Source organism: Alligator mississippiensis, chromosome 8 (genome assembly GCF_030867095.1).
Source record: "Alligator mississippiensis isolate rAllMis1 chromosome 8, rAllMis1, whole genome shotgun sequence".
Lineage (NCBI taxonomy): Eukaryota > Metazoa > Chordata > Crocodylia > Alligatoridae > Alligator > Alligator mississippiensis.
Window position 1 is genome coordinate 1,651,100 of NC_081831.1, and position 17,431 is coordinate 1,668,530.

Sequence of the window (17,431 nt, forward strand, 5' to 3'; positions counted from 1 at the left end):
AGCTGGCGGTGGAAACAGCTCCGTTTGCATGCATCAGTTTGGCCCCTTACCCATAAAATGGCTCGGCAAGGCAAACGGATGATGCGTCTCTTCCAGGCCCCAGTGGGACCCGAGCCTTGCAAGTGGCTTGTTTTGTTTGTGAGCAGAAACCAGCCTCGCTCAGGCAAAGCAGGGTTCAGGTTGCTATTCTGGTAAACGGTACTGCCGCTCGCCTCCGTACGGCGCATGGCGTATCCGCGGCGCTCTGCAAACGGCCCCTCCTGGACCGCCGGCGATGGAATATGCAGCAAAAAAAATTGATCCCTGCTGTCTCAGCTGGCCTGGTTACGCAGTGGGTTTGGGAGCATCCTCGGCCTGTGGGATCTAACACATGGGGAGGCATCGGGGGGGGGTCGGAGTCAGGTCTCCCTCAGCGGATGAATCATCCCCAGGCAGAGGGACCCAGAGGAGGGGAAGGGCCTGCAGCAGACCCCAGCACAAACGGGAACGGCGTCCCCGCTCTGCTGTGCTGTGCAGCCTGTTCCTGCAGAGGCAATGCAACCGAGGCCATAAACCAACCGCTTACATAACACCCCGCTTCCTAAGCCGCCTGCGCGACAGCCTGGCAGCATCGTTCCTTAATTACCCCGGCATGATCCGCTCAGCGGCACCCGGCTAACTGCTCTGGCGCTAAACATCAACCGGCTGCTTCCAAGGAGCGGAGGTGCCCGCGGCCCCCACGGGCAACCCCCCCCCCCCCCCCAACCCAAAACACCGTGCAAGGTTGAGGCCCTTCTCCATCACGCACCCTGCAAAAGGGAGATGCCTTCAGAGCCCCCGGGATGCCCGGGGCTGCCGGATAAAACGCAGCGCAGCTCTGAGCCAACTGCACCAAGATGTCTTATCCGAGCAAAACACGGCGCCTTGTTTCTGCCCCACAGCCCGAGGGCGGGCACACGAGCGATGCGCCCAGGTAGATCCCGTCTGCGCCCAGCCCGCAGCGGAGGGCAGCAGCCGGGCAAACCCCCCAGCGCCGGGAGGCGGTTTTGACAATACGAGCCGATGCCAGGGAAGACAATGAAGGTGAAATCAAATGAAGGCAAGGGGATATTTGATGCCTTCCTTTTCTCTGGGGCTGGGCAGCAACCTCCGGCAGCGCCCGCCCAGCCAGGTGCCCGGGGGGGGCCGCGAACACCCCACCGCCGCCGTGCCCGGCCCGCAGCCCCGCGCACCGGGGCGGCCCGGGCCACTCACCCGAGTCGAAGTGCGAGCTGAAGGCGAAGCTGGGGTTGAAGAAGGAGGACGACATGGCAGTGGCCAGCAGCGCGGCCCCCGAGCCCATGCCGGCCGGCCCCCGGGGCTCAGCGCCGCCGCTCCCCCATCCTCCGGCCGGGCAGCGGCTCCGGGGGCCGGGCGGGCGGGCGCGGGGGGCGAAGCCGGTGCGGTGCCCGGCGGCTGGCAGCCCCGACGCACGAGCAGCCCCGCGCCCCTCCCGCCGCCGCCCGGCTCACATGGCCCCGGCCCCGCTCAGCGCCGCAGCGCCGCCGGGAGCTGTTCCGGTGCTGACCCGCGCGCCGCCGCCGCCGCCGCCGCCGCCGCCCGCCCGAGCCGCAGCCGCAGCCGCAGCCGCGCCATCTTGCAGCCCCTGCTCCGCCGCCCGCGGCAGCACTGCAGAGCCCGGGGGGGCGGCCGGCCGGCCGGCCGGGCTGCGCTGCGCTGCGCTGCGCTGGGGGCGCAGACGGAGCCGCCGCCGCTCCCGCACCCGCACCCGCACCCGCACCGCACCGCACCGCCCGCCTGGGCCCCGGCTTGCACCGCCCAGCCCGGCCCAGCCCCGGCTTGCACCCGCTCTTGCACAGCTGGGCTCCCCTCTGCCTTGCACCTACCCCAACCCCCTGCCCCGCAGAGCTGGGCTCCCCCCGACTTGCACCCAGCCCAGCCCAGCCCCTGCCCTGCACAGCTGGGCTCCCCTTTGCCTTGCACCCACTCCTGCACAGCTGGGCTCCCCTCTGCCTTGCACCTACCCCAACCCCCTGCCCCGCAGAGCTGGGCTCCCCCCGACTTGCACCCAGCCCAGCCCAGCCCCTGCCCTGCACAGCTGGGCTCCCCTTTGCCTTGCACCCACTCCTGCACAGCTGGGCTCCCCTCTTCCTTGCACCTACCCCAGCCCCTGCCCCATAGAGCTGGGCTGCCCCCAGCTTGCACCCACTCCTGCCCCAGCCCTGCACACTTGGGCTCCCCCCTCAGTGGATGCACAGCTGGGCTCCCCTCCTGCTCCTGCCCCACAGAGCCAGGCTCCCCCCTGGTTTGCACCCACTCCAGCCCCTGCTCTGCAGAGCCGGGCTCCCCTCTGGCTTGCACCCACTCCCCCCGCGGCTTCGAGCTCAGGGATCCTAGACACCCGCCTGCCCCTAGCTGCAGTGGCATCATGCCCTTTATCAATCTATGGTGCATCCACACCTTGAGGAGCGTGCCAGATCTGGTCCCCACACCTCCGAAAGGAGATAGACGAGCTCCAGGAGGTCTGGAGAAGGGCAACAAGAGTGACAAGTGTCACGGAGGGGCTTGTAGATGAGCACACACTAATGAGGCCAGGCCCTTCAGTTCAGAAGAGAGACACCGGAGAGAGGGCGTGAGAAGGGCTCGCATCGTACTAAATGGCAAAGAGAAAGTCAACAGGGGGGTCATTATTGACCGTCTCTCACCAGACAAGGAGGGGTCACATGAAACCAGCAGGCAGTAGGTTTAAAATTAGCAAAAGGCAGTTCTTTGTCACCCAGCGTGGCGTTCAAGTGAGGAACTCATCGCCACCAGCCGTGGAAGTTGAGAGTTCAGCCAGATTCACCAAGGGATCGGACATGGGCTTGGAGGAAAGGGGCATCGGTCACTATTGAGCGAGGAGGCTGCAAGTGAGAGAGGAACAGGGGAGAAACCCTGGTCCCTCTCCATCAGCCTCCGCTCCCTGCCCCAGCAGGACACGGGAGATGGATCTAAGGTCTGACCCAGTCCATGGCAGCTCTTCTGCTCTAGGCCCCGGGCAGGGTTTGGCACCCAGCCCTGGCAGCACGTGCACCTCCTGGCAGGGCTGCATCGCTGCTGCAACAGGCCCCGACGGGGTCCCAGAGCACCTGCAGCCTGTGCCTGCTTCTGTCCTGCTGGCCCTGGCTCTCCATCCTTCCTCCTGGGGAGACAGGGAGGGAGGGCCGGTCTTCTGAGCAGCTGTGTCCCCTGGCAGCTGCTTTCAGAGGAGAGGAGCCAGGATGCCCAGCTTCAGCTCCCAGCCCTGCCACTGCTGTGCCACGGGACCTAAGAGGAGTCACGTCACCCGTGCCTCAGTTTCCCTGTCTGTAAAATGGGAGGTGGCACTTACCTGTAGCCCAGGCTGGGACATGGGAGGGGGAGCCTTTTACAGGTGTCAGTCAAGAAGGCGGCAAGAGATTGCATGGGCTTTGCAGACATGGGAAGAGAAGTGTGAGGGGTCAGGGCTGGGGCTCCCGCCAGCCTGCCGGAGGTGACTGCTGGGCTCCGAAGACCATTGAAACATCGAGCCAAGTCAGCCCCCCTCCCCACCGCTGAACGAGACCAAGGGGGGCATCGTGGTGGGCACACACAGAGGTGCCTCTTACCCTCCTCTGCAGTCAAAGGCAGGCAAAACTGGGTGGAAACCACGCTGGGTTGTGGCCTGAAGTACACCAGCCCCTTGCTACCCCGGTGGCTCCAGGACGCTCCAGGCACAAGCCGGTTGTCCTGCTGGAGAGCTCAGTTGCTTTGGTTTCTGCGTGGCGCAGGCGTTCTCCACGCAGGGCCACGGGACACAGCCGTGCTCGTCTGAAGTTGGGCGGAAGACAGGTAGGTTTGCACCTTATAGACTGACCACAGCACACAGGGGGAGAGAAAGAGAGACACAAACACCTGTCAGGCGGGGGAGGCGCTGTCCCTGGGATCCAGCCTGGGTGCTGCCTTGGTCCCCCCCTTCACAAGGGAAGGTCAGTGCAACCCTTATAGAGGCAGCAGGGAGCCCTCAGCTTGGCGGGCAGCGCGTGCCGCGAGCAACCCCTTGCAAAGCCGGGGGCAGCCCCAGATGCTGGTTGTGCACCTGGATGCATCGTGTCCAGGTGACACACAAGCACAAGCAGCTTTCCTCGCATGAGGGGTGTGCACGTCTTGGTGCTCAACTCAGCCCCTGATCTCTGCAAGCGGTCGTGCACGGCCGGCTCCAAGCAGAGGACTTCCGAGCCTTCCCCTCGTCCTGCGCTACGGCTTGTCTCAGGCCTGAGCAGGCCCAGAACTGCACACGGCAGATGTCGCCCCGCTACAAATAGCGCTGGTGTTGGAGAAACTGCCATCTGCTCGCGACTAAATATTCCCCGCAGAGCCATCTTCGTCATGCAGAGCCCGATCCTTCCCCCTGGAGCTCGGGAGACCGCGGTTTTGTAGCCTCCTGTGGCCTGCACCCTTCTGTCTTGGAGCAGGAGCCCAGGGCTGGTGACAGGCACCGGGCTGCACTGGGGGGGTCTTCCGGGGACTATTCCCCCATGGCAGGGCCCCGCGCACAGCAGTACCTTGAGGATCCCGGTCGAGTCCCTGCAGTCACTCACGTCTTCCGCTTTTTCCCTCAGGAAAGTCCCTGTGCTTTGGGCCAAGGCTCCCAGGCTCTCCCCTGGAAGGAGCCTCTTAATTGGCAGCAGCTCGGCTTGCAAATGCAGAGAGGTTTGCACCTGCTGAGAAGTGGGTCTGCCGAGAGCATTGGCCGCGGCCCTTTGGTGCTGGGCTCCTTCCGGGCAACCCTATGGCCATGATTATAGAGATCCCGCAGGGCTGGAGCTTTCTCTCCCCCATGCACCCCCAGCTTCTCGCCGCTCCCAAGGATTGGGGGCAGGGCCCTGACCTGGGGTCATGCAGAACCAGGCTCTGCATCCCCATTAGACTGGACATTAGGAAGAACTTCTTCACAGTTCAAGTGGCCAAGGTCTGGAATGGGCTCCCAAGGGAGGTGGTGCTCTCCCCTACCCTGGGGGTCTTCAAGAGGAGGTTAGACGAGTATCTAGCTGGGGTCATCTAGACCCAGCACTCTTTCCTGCTTATGCAGGGGGTCAGACTTGATGATCTATTGAGGTCCCTTCCGACCCTAACATCTATGAATCTATGAATCCCCGTCCCCTCCCCAGCACAGCCCAACAGCTGCATGACTCCTCCAGATGTGAGGCTACGCTGCCCCTTCCCATGAGGGTGGCGGGGAGGGGTGTCCCAGGGTGTCTGCTAGAAACCAGTGCAGGAGCAAAGGAGCAGTCTGCCAAAGCGATGCAGTACGTCAAGCAGAGAGCCCAGGAGTCCTGGCTCCCTTGCTCTGTGGACTAAAGCCTGATCTCTGCCACGCCAGGGAGAGGGTGGGCAGCCCTGTGCTGAGTAAGGACCAAGGCCCAGGCACGGCTGCTGGCAGGGGGAGCTGGTACCCAGCGCAGGGCAGGGGGAGCATCCCTCTAGGCTCCCGGCAGCTGCATCCCAGCAGGCCTCCCGGGGAGGTCACCTCCTGCAGCGTGGCGGGGGGTGGGGGGCCGGCAGAGGAGCAAAGCAGAGGCCGCTTGCTTGGTGGCTGCAGGAGCTGAGTCATACTCGGCCTAAATTTAACTGTGAGGGGGGGAAGCTCGGTGAGAATAACCATCAATTATCACCCACCAGTTGGTGCCTGCCAGAGACTCCCAGGGCACCCTGTGGTGCCAGAGGCTGGGACAGACGCAGCTGGGATTTGCACTGGGGCTGTGCCCTGTTCCTTGTCTCCACCCCGCAGCTCCTCGGAGGATGGCGACAGTGTCCCCAGGGGGTCCTGAGCACCACGCTCCTGTTCTGGATACAGGACTTGCTTGTTTTTGCTCCATGCAACTTGCCCAGGGCAGCAGATGTGCCTTCTCTTGCTTTCACAGGGGCACAGGCCTCCCTGTAGCCACAGTTGGGGCTCCTCCAGAGGGTCTTCTCCATCCTGAGCCTGACCTGGGCACTGCCAGCTCCGGGCCCTGGGTCGGGGGGTGCCGGAGGAGGCTGCCTTGGTGGTTCTGGGGTGCAGAAGAGCTGCTGGAGCACAACTCAGACCTCCCCAACCAGCCCAGGGGTCCTGAAGCCGTATCTCAATTTTCATTCCCTCTTTGTTGCCAAAAAATCCACTGCTAAAATAAAGCAGGCCTCTGTGGCTCAGCCCAAGGCCTGGGGGAGGTTGTGCCCCGGTCAGCTCAGCATCACCCCCTCCGGCACAGACAGCCACTTGGTGTCATGCCTGTGCATCCAGAAGCATGGGGGGTTGCAGGGCCGGGGAGACCCTCCAGGGCTGGAGAAGGAGCTCGGTGTCGTGGAGGTGTTCAAGATCTCCTTGGCGGTGCCCCCCATGCCAGGCACATCTGCCAGCACAAGGCACATCTGTCTGCAGAGGGAATGCCAGCGGCAGTGGTGCAATGGGCAGGGTCCTGCAGCAGGCTCCCCTCTGGGTGCCTGCCCTGCGAGCCAGGCCTGCTGCGTGATGCCACGTCCTGGGCAAGCTGGTCCGTGAGGCCGTGGCATCTGGTGACTCCAACCTCGGCACTCAGCAGCAGCCCAGCCAGGACTCCAGAAGCCCCTGAGATGAAGAAGCTCCCTCCTCCTGCACAGCCACAAGCCGCGCTGCCGGTCACCTGCCAGGCTTTGCCATGGCTGCTTTGCTCCAGGAGAACCCGAGCCGCCTGCTGCCGACGTCTTGAAAGGGCCCAGGAGAGCGGCTGAGCCCGACAGGTGCAGCTCTCTGGAAATAGCAAGCCCCAGCGCTGGCTATAAAAGCCGGAGGCGTGCTCAGCGCCCCCAGAACTCGCCAAAGCCCCGTTCGGGAAGGAGCCGCTCAAGACACCTGTGCCAGGTAAGCCCAGAGGAGCAGGGATGAGCGAGGCCCTAAGAGCATCAGTGGATGCTTTTGCAAGGAAATGAGGCTGAGGGCAGTCCAGAAAGGGCCCAGAGCTGGCCAGCCCTGGGGGCAGAGATGGAGAGTGAGGGTCTGCCCAGCAAGGCCACGCCAGAGAGGCTGGTGTCCATCTGTCCAGAGCTGGGGGCTGCTCTCCCAGCCCCGCAGAAGCCGGTGCTCTGAGCAGGGAGGCTCCCCTGCTTCCTGGGTGCAGATGCCAGCCGGGGGGACAGGGCAGTCCACCTGGCCAGGTCTCCCGCCTGCTGCAACAGGCCCCAAGCAAAGTTACTTGGTGTGGGGAGCTGGGGCCGTGGGCTCAGGAGCAGCGGGCCATTTCTGTGCCATCTGCCGGCCAGGCCTGGCACGCTTTGGATATGTGGTGTGGAGGAAACTGCTCTAGAGAGAAGTTTTTGCACCTATAAACACGGATAGTTAGAAGCCCGAGGCAAGGGATTTGGCACCCCAGCAGCATCCAGAGAAAGGCAAGGCAGCAACAGCAGGAGCCCAGCAGCCAGCACTGGGGTCCTGTAACCTCTGCACCTGGCACCGGGGCAGCCCAGCTGCAGGCAGCATTGAGCCCAGCCTGCGCTCAAGCGTCTCCCAGTCCCCCGTGCCCGGTGCGGAGCCCCAGCCGAGCTCCGCTCTTGGCCGGGGGAGCTGAGCTCCGAGCTGTGGGAGCGGGGCGCCAACGGGCAGAAGGCAGCTCGGTATATAGCAAGAAGCAGGATAAGATGGCAATCGCGGTGCAGCCGGCACACAAGAACGCAGCTGCCTGAGCCGAGGGTGCTGAGAGAAGGCAGCAGCTGGAAAGCAAAGAGGAGGCAGGAGACGCTGCCTGGCTCCTCAGCAGCTACTGAGGGAAAGAGCAGGAGCTCTGCTCGGAGGGAGACCCGGTGCCCCCAAAGCCGGGTGCAGCAGCCCCCCGCATGCACCGAGAGCTGCGAGCCCCCGGGGCCGCATGTGCCTTTCAGAAATAGCTGCGTGGAGCGCTGGCCCGGAACCGGAGAGCCCGCTGGGAGGCCCGAGCTATTTCGGCTGAGCGTAACTCTAGAGCGGCTCCGCATCACAAGATGCTGCCCTGGGAACAGAAGAGTCCCAGAGAGGAGGGAGCCTGCTGCAAAACAACAGCCGAGCCCCTGAAATAACCCCGCTGCCCCGGGCAGGGAGGGGGGTTTCCAGAGGCTGGTGCAGCACGCAGGGCATGGGGTGGCGGGTGGCGAGAAGCAGCCCCTCCACAGCCCTTCCCCCTGGGGAGGCAGGGGCCAGTCCCCTGGCGCACAGAGAGGTAGCCGGTCGGTCATTGCTTGGAGCAAGGCCTGCGGGCTCTAGCCGGGCACTGTCACGCGCTGCATGACCTTACACGAGTCTGCCCTGGCCTGTCCCGTGAAGAGGGCATGGCCAGGGAGTGCTGAAGCCAAGCCTGGCTGGGGCATCGCATCCCTCGGGGGCGGCCGGGCAAAGGGCCGTGCTCACCAGGCGTGAGGGCAGGCTGCATCCAGCAGCCGGGAAAGGTCACGCGTAAAACGACCCGTCCATCCGTGCTCAGCTGCCCTAAATATGGGGGTGCGGGAGCGCGCTGGGGCCACCTGCGCTGGCCGATCTCGCGCTGCGGCTCCAGGCACTGGGGCATGCGACCGGGCCGCGTTCCCATCTCTCCCGGGCTGCCGGGAGCCCGGCAAGCACCAGTCCTGCTCAGTAGCACCCTGAGCCCAGCAGCAGGCCCAGCCCTGGGGCCGACGACATCCTGCGCAGCTGCCATCTGCACCCCGCAGGGCTGGGGGCCACGGGACCTGCTGGGCGATGCAGCGGGTGCCATAGGCTGGCAGGGGAGCATGACAGGGGAACACCAGCCCCATCCATGGCACCTGGGGCTGGGCAGACCTGCGGGGCCTGTTCCTGGCCCCAGATGTGCTTTGCTGCAAGGTGAGAGTTCAGCCACCTCGGGCAGCCTCCGTGCCAGGCACAGGCAGGGCCACAAGCATCTCCAGAGGCAGCCAGGGCTCGAACCCCGTGCATGGGCTCCCTCCGTGTGCAGCCAACATCCCCGTCTGCCCAGTCAGATCCAGCCAGCACAGGCCCAGCTGCAGGATCAGGGCCCAGCACACGCGGGGGGTCCCTGGAAAGGGGCTGAGAAGAGCGACTGGACCTGACACGGGGTCTTCAGAAGGCAGCTCCTTTAGCACAGCAGGGAAGCCCCCTGTGCCCTCCCCCAGGGTCTGTGCCAAGCTCCCAGAGGCTTGGGGGGCAGGGGGTAGGCGAGCCCATGAGCCCTGCTCCTTGCTCAGCTCCATGCCGGAACCTCAGTGAGTGCAGGGACCACGGGGCATTGCTGTCCTACCTGCTGCATGCAACTCCTGGGGTCCCGGCTCCTTCTCCAGGGGGATCAATGCCAGACCCTGCCTGCCCCCCCAGGCAGCTTCATCTCCCTGCACTCATTAAAGATCACGGGGAGATCAGACAGGGGAGCTTGGGAGGCGACTGGTGCTGGGGAAGGGGCGCCCCTGGGCACCGAGCTGCATGCAGGACCCTCCCCCCCAGCCTCCTGCCAGGCCAGAGCAGCCCGGACACACACCTGCAGGCCCTGGGGTGGGCAGGGGAAACCGGGACCTGGCTCCCGGCACCAGTGACCGGCAGCTACTGTTGCCCTGCAGGATGGAGGATGATTTCCCCAGCCAGGTCAAGAAGGTGGCACTGGCCATGGGCACGTCGCTGACGGACAAGGACATCGACCTGCTGCCCACGGATGTGCGGCACCACGGTACCGAGGGGCTGGGCTGGCAGCGGGGGTCTTGGGAGAGCCCAGACGTAGCAGCTGGGCTCTGCAATGAGCAGGCCTATGCCCTTGCACGGAGCAGCCCAGACTCAAGTCTTGAGGGCAGGGGCTACTCTGCGTCCTGCCGGGAGCGTCCCCTCCACCCCTTCCCCTCTCTACCCGCAGCCTCCTTCAACTACACCAAGTTCTTCGAGTACATGCAGAAGTTCCAGACGTCGGGTGCGCGGGAGGAGCACATCCGCAAGGCCTTCCAGATGCTGGACAAGGACAACAGCGGCTTCATCGAGTGGAACGAGATCAAGTAACTGCCCCGGGCCCAGACCCTGCTCCCAGCCACATGCTTTCGGTGCCTCTTGGGGGGGTCCTGGGCATCCATGCATGGGGGGCTCTGCTCGACTTCCCACCTCTGCCGTGGTGCCAAAGCAGCCATGGGTCTCGGAGCACTTGCTTGTCCCCCTTCTCTGGGGCCGGGTGACAGCCTCCTGCCTGCACCTGAGCTGGAGCCTTCTGCTTCGCAGGTACATCCTGTCCACCATGCCCAGCAACATGCCCGTGATGCCCTTATCGGATGAGGAGGCCGAAGCCGTGATCCAAGCTGCTGACACGGATGGGGATGGGCGCATTGATTTCCAAGGTAGGGGCAGCTGGGTTGCAAGCCCAGCAGCCCCCACGCGCTGTAACGCCCAGCCCCTTGCACCAGGCATCTGCTCTCTGCAGCTCGTGTCTGCGGGGGGGCAGCATCCAGCCACAGCACGGCAGTGCACCATAGCGTGGCAGTGCACCGTGGCACTGCTCAAAGCAGGCTCCGAGGAAGTGCCAGGGAGCTGAAAAGGCTCCCAAGCCCCCAAGGCAGGGCTGGAGCCCCCAGGGGAGAAGGGGTGGCCAAGCCCCACCGCCCACGCCTACTCCAGCCCCTCTCGCCTTCCCCTTGCAGAGTTCTCCGACTTGGTCACGAAGGAGAAGCTTCCCAAGAAGAAGTGAGGTGGGAAGAGGGACGAGAGCCACTACTGCCCGGGCGCCTCCTGCTTTGCGTGCAGACCCCGCGTACACGGACGCTTGGCCACTGTGGCCTGTAGATTACAACCCGGCTGCGCGGCGCGGCTCAGGGGCTTGACGGGGGGTGGGGGGAGCGGCGCGGGGGGGTGCAGGCTGCTCCTGGCATGGAGGGGAGGGCTGGGGCCGGAGCCGGAGCCGGGGCCGGGTAGAACAGCTGGGCACGTGCCCCAGCTCTTGCATTGACCTTGCCTGCTTCCCGCATGAGGCGGCAGCCCCCAATAAAGGCTCCGCTGGTGTTCTCTCACCCCTGCCCCCTGCCTGCGCCTGCCGGCCCCGGGAGCAAGCAACACTCGGGGTAACCATCATGCCAGGGCACAGACCAGAGCCCCGGGCCCCCGCCAAGCCGCGCTCTCCCCCTGCACGTGTCCAGCGACCCTGCCAGCTCGCTCCGGATTCCCGCCAGATCAGTCTGGGTCGGAGAATAATCCCCGAGGCGCCCCCGGGCCCGGGCCAGACACCAGATGGGGTCGAGACCCCCCCGCCCGCCTGCCCACCCCACCTCTGACCTTTCCCCCAGCGGCATGCTGGGCTGACTCCTGGCTAATAGGTCCCGATGATCCCTGCTAATCCGCTGGCAAAGAGCGGCCTCCTTAATTGGGGATCTTTAGCCGAGCTCATTAGTGCTGTGCTGCCCTTTCCACGCCCTGGCTGGCCAGCAGGGAAGCTTTTGGCTGGGGACTGCAGGGAGCACAGGGAACCTCGTGCATCAGCTGGGTATGGACCCGGGTGTTTATTCATGGCCAATGTCCCTTTCAGAAAAGGAGGGTGAGGGGCCGGTGATTCTGGGGCACCGCCAAGCCACCACTGGGCAGTGCCGGCCCCACCCGCTGCAGGGAAGGGCTGAACTCTGTGGCAAACAACTGGTGCACCCATTCCATGGAGGGGAAAACTGAGGTGCAGCACTCAAGGGACCTGCCTCTTGCCCCCCTTGAGCACGGCCGGGTGCTGTTGGACCTGAGCTCTGACCTCTGTAAAGCAGCCAGGTGTCCCCAGGGGACAGGTCCAGCGGGGCTTTGCCGGGGTAGCCACCGGCCCATGCACAATGCAGTGGCGCCGGCTGTGCCCCCGGCGTCCTCCAGGGCTGCGACGGCTCTACGGCCCCGCGCCATGACCCAGCGCATTCCTGGTCGTCAGCCTCGCGTGTATAATGTCAGGAGCCCGCTGCGCTGCAGCCGCTGCCAGAGCTGCAACTCCAGCTGCATGTCGTGGTTCAGGTAGAAGGAGATGCTCTTGTGCACCTGGTCGTAGTAGTGCTCCGAGAAGGCCGCATAGTTGGGGGTCAGGAACCCGTAGGCGCTCACCTGGGGGGCAGGACAGCAAGCCCAACATTGCAGGGGAGCCCACGGGGGCTGCTGGGACATGCCCAGCCTTTTCTGACCTGGTGTTGTCCCCTCTCCCATTGCATCCCCCAGAGGCAGCCAGGCCAAGCAAGCAGGGCAGGACCCCTGCAGACATGCCCCACACTGGTGCTGCATCCGTGGCACAGGCAACCACGGGGTTTACATGGGAGCAGTGCTGGGATGCGCAGGGGCCCACTGGCCACGGAGACACCGCACGGCCCTGGAGCGGAGGTGCAGCGCGCCCCAGCACCCCACAGTGCCCAAAGTCCCTGCGGGGGGTTGGGGGCAGAGGACGACCTCACAGCCAGTGGGAATGAGCGTGCGGGGGCAGGCTGTACCTCGTCACACGTGTGCATGGCAGTCAGCAGCATCACGGCCCCGGTGGAAGGGCGGTACAGCTTCCAGTGTTGGGACCGCACCGTCTTGGAGAGGAGGAATCTGCGATGGAGCAGATGCGGGGTGTTTCCTGTTGCTAGGAAACCTTCACCATGGCAACCGTAGGCAAGGATGCTGATGCCATCCCAACCCAGACTGGGGGGGGGGGGGGGGGGGGTTGCACTCCCCAGGAGGATTCGTGGCCACCTGGGCCATGGGGTCCCTGGGGAGCGAGGCGCGACCAGAGCCGCCCCGTGGGGCTCTCACCGGTTCCGGAGGTAGCGGATGAAGTCAGGGTGCAGCATCTTGAACTTCTCTGCCCTCAGGTCCTCTCCAAAGTACTGCTGGGGCCTGCGGGAGCACAGCGGAGCTGGCTGGGGGTGGGGGGGCAGCCATGCACCCCCTCCCAAGGTGGCATGGACCAGCCAGGAGGCCACCACGCCATGTCCACCCCAGCCCTGCAGAAGCGCCCTGTGGACAGGTCCCCAGCGGGTCCAGCCACGACGGGTCAGAGCAGACTAGCCCGCCCCGCATGGATACGCATGTGGCCTGGAGCCCCTGTGATATCTGCATGGGGAAGGGGGCACTCAGACCCCGTGGCTGGGGCCGGCACTGACTCACCCTGGGGCTTGAACATCTGGGGAACCCCCCACCTCTTCCCCAAAAGACTCACCGAGCGCCCTTGTCTTGGCCTTGGTCCACGGGGCTGCGGGTCATGGCCGCCCGGAGCAACAGATAATCACGATCGTGGTCCGGGAGGAAAAGGTACCTGGTTTCCTGTGGCAAAGAGCCCGGGAACAATTAACACTGTCCAGTAATAATTAACCAGGCCCAGCCTTGCCTCCCTGGCCCTGCAGTGCCCCCAGCTCCTTGGCTTCGTCTGGGATGGGAGGGGGTTGGTGGCTGTACCCAGCCCCTGGGTGGGGGGCTTCACTGGGGACAGGTGGAAAGGACAGACCCCAGCAACCCCTGGAGTTGCCTCTGCAGCTTCTGCTGCCCGGCAGCTGGGATGCAAGCTGGGGTCGGCACTGACGGCTCGGGGAAGCCCAGGGGACTGAGAAGAGGATGGAAACTCGGGATCCACAGGGCTTCGATGAAGTCCAGCTCTTCGACAGTCAGAGCAAAGTGGCATGCCCAAGGTCACCCAGACAGACAGTGGCAGAGCCAAGAGAGGAGCCCAGGGGTCCCAACCCTGAGCCAGCGCTCCGGACTACATCGCCTCCCCCTGCCCAGCTGCGCCCTTCACCGGTGTCCGTGGCAGCTGCTGGAAGCCGTTGGCAGCATAGGCATGCAGCGCGTTCATCATGGTGTTGGTGGAGAAGCCGTAGAAGGACGTCCGGTCCCCCACGTCGCGCTCGAAGCCCGCGGTGATGGCACCGTTCATCCTGCGGGGATGGGGAAGGGGCCAGTGAAGAACCTATAACCGCCACGGGGCCGGGACCGTGCCCAAAGGTCCCCCGTGAGCTCCCACCTGAACACGTAGTCGTGCCGGTTGATAGCGGCCCCCATGCCGGAGCTGTTGAGGATGCCGCCGGTGCCCACCACGGCACAGCGGATACAGGAGGGGTCACCAGGGCCCCACGCCTCAAGCAGGTGTGTGTTGGCCGAGGTGTTGAGCAGGCTCAGAGCATCTCGCAGCACTGAAACCACGCGCCGGAGAGAGGGGCTGGGTGAGCCAGGGGAGCCCCGCAGCAAAGCCCATGCATGGCACATGGATGCACACCCAGGCCCACCGAGCTCTCACCAGGCCAGGAAACCTCCTGCCAGCCAAAGGCTCCGTGGTACCTCTGCAGACGCTGGTACTCGGCCTCCTCGGCGTGCCGCGACCACTGCAGCACTGGGATGGTCTCCAGGAAGATGCTGCTGAACTCGGTGCTGTGGATCCTCTTCCGGATGCTGCTGGGGCACCCCTGGGCCAAGCAGCAAGGCAGGGCGTGAGTGCAGCAGCAGGCAGCTCCCGCCCCAGCCCTGCCAGCCACAGGCTCCCCGGGCAGGGATGTAGCCCCCGTCCCTCAGACTCCCTGCACAGACTGTACCGAGCTCTGATACGTCCCATCCTGTCCGTACTGGTCCCCGAGGAATGACTCCAGCGTGGGGCGGGGTGGGGAGACGGTCCTCGTGCTGGCTTTGGGCTCCAGAGCGTCAGGCCGATGCCTGCTCCGGAGAAAGGAGGGTTCAGGGCACGGGCATCCCGTGGGGGAGCAGACCCCAGGCTGCTGCGATGGCCCAAGCCATCCAGGCTGAGCAGGACAGGCTGCCCCTGCCCTCTCCCCAGGGCATAGCTGGGGGGTGATAGGGCTCTGGGAGGGGCTGCCAGGGGTGCTGGACTCGGCTCTTACCTCCCACCTGCTGCCGGCCCTCCGCCCAGCCCAGGCCGATGCCCAGAGGCAGCTCCGTGCCCTCCCCCGGGACCACAGGGGCCCCCAGAGCAGGGGAAGCTGTACCAGCTTTATCACAAGTTGAGAGTTGGACAACAGCTTCGCTTGCACAATAAAGCCTTGCCAGGAAGGAGAGGAGAGAACAACTTCCTTTCCCATTCCTCTCTGCTCTGCCGCGGGGAAGGGCAGGGTCACCCTGGGACCCACCCAGAGGGGAGCTGGGTGCCAGGTGCTGGCCTGAGCCCTGCCAACTCATCCCATGTCGCACCCCTCATGCCCCAGGCCCAGGGCAGCCACGTCCTTCACACGGCTCCATATCCAGTCCCCAGAGCTGTGCCAGCCTGGTGCCCGCAGCTCAGGTGACACCAGGACAGCCCCGCTCGCACGGGCCAGAACCCTAATGGGCTGCAGGCAGGCTCCGCCGGACCCCGCTGCTTCCACCCTGCAGGGCACCTGGGATGTCGGGGGCTTGTTCGGCAGCAGGACAGACCAGTGCAGAAACTGGAGGGAGCTTTGTAGTCAGGCCTGGGCAGGAAGAGGATGGTGCCTCCCTTCCTTCCCTGCTATGGAAGTCGCACAGGATATCTGCTTGCAGAGACCCCAGAGCTGGGCCAAAGCAGCAAAACGCCCCCAGTCATGCGCAGCTCAGTCCATAGCCAGGCGCAAACCCCGTTGCCACATCCCGGGAGCTGCAAGAGGGGCCTTTACCTGTGGAAGAGGTGCAAGGAGCTCCCCCAGCATACAACCAACACCAGCAGAGCAGTGCACGCCAGGAGACCCAGCACGGGGAGGCTGCAGAGGCAGGCCCTGGGGCGCCAGGAGCTGCAGGCATGGGGCCAGGACCTGGGTGAAACCACTGCTCGAAGCCACCTCATCGCTGCCCTGCGGGTCGGATGCAGACGCAGCCCGTCAGCGCCTGGGAAAGTCGGCATGGGATGCTGCCCCCATCTTGAGACAAGTCTCATGCCTCTGTTCAGCAGCAGAGACCTTTGGGCCCTGCGACTCCCCGAGCTCAGCGGAAGAAGGTGGAAGCGTGCGGCGGGGAACGGCCCCCAGGTGCCGGAGCACAAGCCGTGCAGAGCAGAAAGCCGTTTCCTCTCCCAGTGCTACCCATCAGCCCCGCTCGCAGGTCCCCCTGCCCCCAGGACCTCACGGACCTGCCCCACGTCGCCCATAACAGAGCTGCTTCCTGCCTCCCTCCAGACAGGGCTCCTGCCTGAGGTCCTGCTCCATCACCGGCCGGCCTTAGGACATATCCGGCCCGCACAGGAGTCACTAATGCACAGGAGCTGGCGGGGCAGGCCCGAGGGGAGCGCCCTAGCCTGGACTGGACGCGCTCAGGCCATCGGCCAGCATCAAACAGCGCAGCTCTCCTGCAACCAGGCAGCACCCACGGGTAGGCACAGCAGTGCTGCACGGGGCTGGGTGCCAGGCAGAGCCGTGTTACATACCCCTGGGGCTGGCCTCAGCCCCCGGCGCAGCTGCCTCAGACCCGCCGGCTGCTTATCAGGGCAGGCCACGCAACGGCAAGTTCCTGCTCGCCGAGTGCGCAGAAGCCAGTGACGCAGGCTCTGCAGCCCGTGGGGCCGCACAGGGCAGGGGGTTCCCTGTGCCTAGGGGGTCGTGCAGGGGCCCTGCACTCCCAGCCCGGTGTCCAGGCCACTCCACACCGCAGCACCAGGACCGTCAGGACCCAGCTGGGCGGTCATGGGTTACAGCTCAGGAAGGCACCTGGCAGGAACTGCCCCATCCTCCCACTTCCTCATCTGGGTGTTGCTGGGGTTGGGGGAGTGAGCTCTGGCTGAGGGGCAGGCTCAGGGCTCTTAGGAAGTCCCTTGCCTTCTGGGGGGTCATCCTGTCCCTTGGGAAGCCCTTGGGGGACAAGGGTAGACGGACAGCGCAGCCCCTCCATCTGCGCAGGAGCAGCAGGGAGTAAAGGTGTCCTTGCATGGCATCCCCCACCCCATCCCATCATCTCGGCACCTCCAGGCAGCAGCAGACTCCCAGGGCAGAGGCCAGACACCAGTCCTGGCTGGAGACCACGGCCCCGGCCTCTCCTGCCAGCGGGGCCGCACAGAGCCGCCAAGGCAAAACCGCCCGTGAGAAACCACCATCAGCCTACACTGCCCAGGACCGCCCGGGACCCGGGAAGGATGGAGGGAAACAGACCGGACAGGAGCAGGTGAGGGATCTCCTGGAGCGCTCTCCGCCTGGCCAGGACTGGCAGGGGCCATGGGCCCCTGCCCTGCTGCTCTCACGCGGCTGCATCTTCCTGAGGGCGGTACCGGGCTCCTGGTCTCCCCTACACCCTGTTCTTGGCAAGAGCCCAGGCAATCGCTCACTTTCAGCTGCCCAGGTCCCGTACAGGGTCCCCTGGAGCCTCGGCCTGGCTGGAGGGAGAGTGGGTAGCAAGGAGGGTGCAGGGAGCAGCACCAGGCAGCCAGGCCCCGTTAAAGGCACACGGCTTCCAGGCTGCAGCCAGGCGCGGGGCGGCGGTGCTGGAGCTGCTGGAGGCAGGGTTCAAAGCACACCCCACACGAGGAGAAGCCCAGCCCTGGCGCCGGGGCCTGCCCTCGCCTTGCAGCTCCCAGACAGAACCGAGACGCGGCTG

At 65.3% G+C, this 17,431-nt stretch overlaps 3 protein-coding genes across 4 annotated transcripts in view; 1 reads left to right on the forward strand and 2 right to left on the reverse strand.

Annotated features, from left to right (window-relative positions):
• The window catches only part of AATK (apoptosis associated tyrosine kinase), a 43,044-nt gene extending 41,617 nt beyond the window's left edge, over positions 1–1,427 (reverse strand). For both annotated transcript variants that reach the window (XM_059731968.1, XM_059731967.1), the window contains exon 1: positions 1,234–1,427. In XM_059731968.1, coding sequence (XP_059587951.1) covers positions 1,234–1,321 — 88 coding nt within the window. In that variant the 5' untranslated portion in view covers positions 1,322–1,427. The remainder of the gene's footprint in view (positions 1–1,233) is intronic.
• Positions 1,428–9,550: 8,123 nt separating this feature from the next.
• Positions 9,551–10,652, forward strand: PVALEF (parvalbumin like EF-hand containing). Its single transcript, XM_059733104.1, has 4 exons — positions 9,551–9,656; positions 9,837–9,972; positions 10,190–10,305; positions 10,606–10,652. The coding sequence occupies exons 1-4, from the start codon at positions 9,551–9,553 to the stop codon at positions 10,650–10,652; spliced, it is 405 nt and encodes a 134-aa protein (XP_059589087.1).
• A 781-nt stretch (positions 10,653–11,433) lies between these two features.
• Positions 11,434–15,333, reverse strand: LOC102575229 (alpha-N-acetylgalactosaminide alpha-2,6-sialyltransferase 2-like; the record flags this gene model as incomplete). The annotated part of the gene is made up of 9 exons (XM_059731976.1): positions 11,434–12,028; positions 12,406–12,505; positions 12,710–12,793; positions 13,116–13,219; positions 13,689–13,827; positions 13,914–14,082; positions 14,187–14,352; positions 14,479–14,596; positions 15,089–15,333. Coding segments are annotated over 9 exons (1,296 nt in total), but the record flags the coding sequence as incomplete, so codon positions are not given.
• Between the last annotated feature and the right edge of the window lie 2,098 nt (positions 15,334–17,431).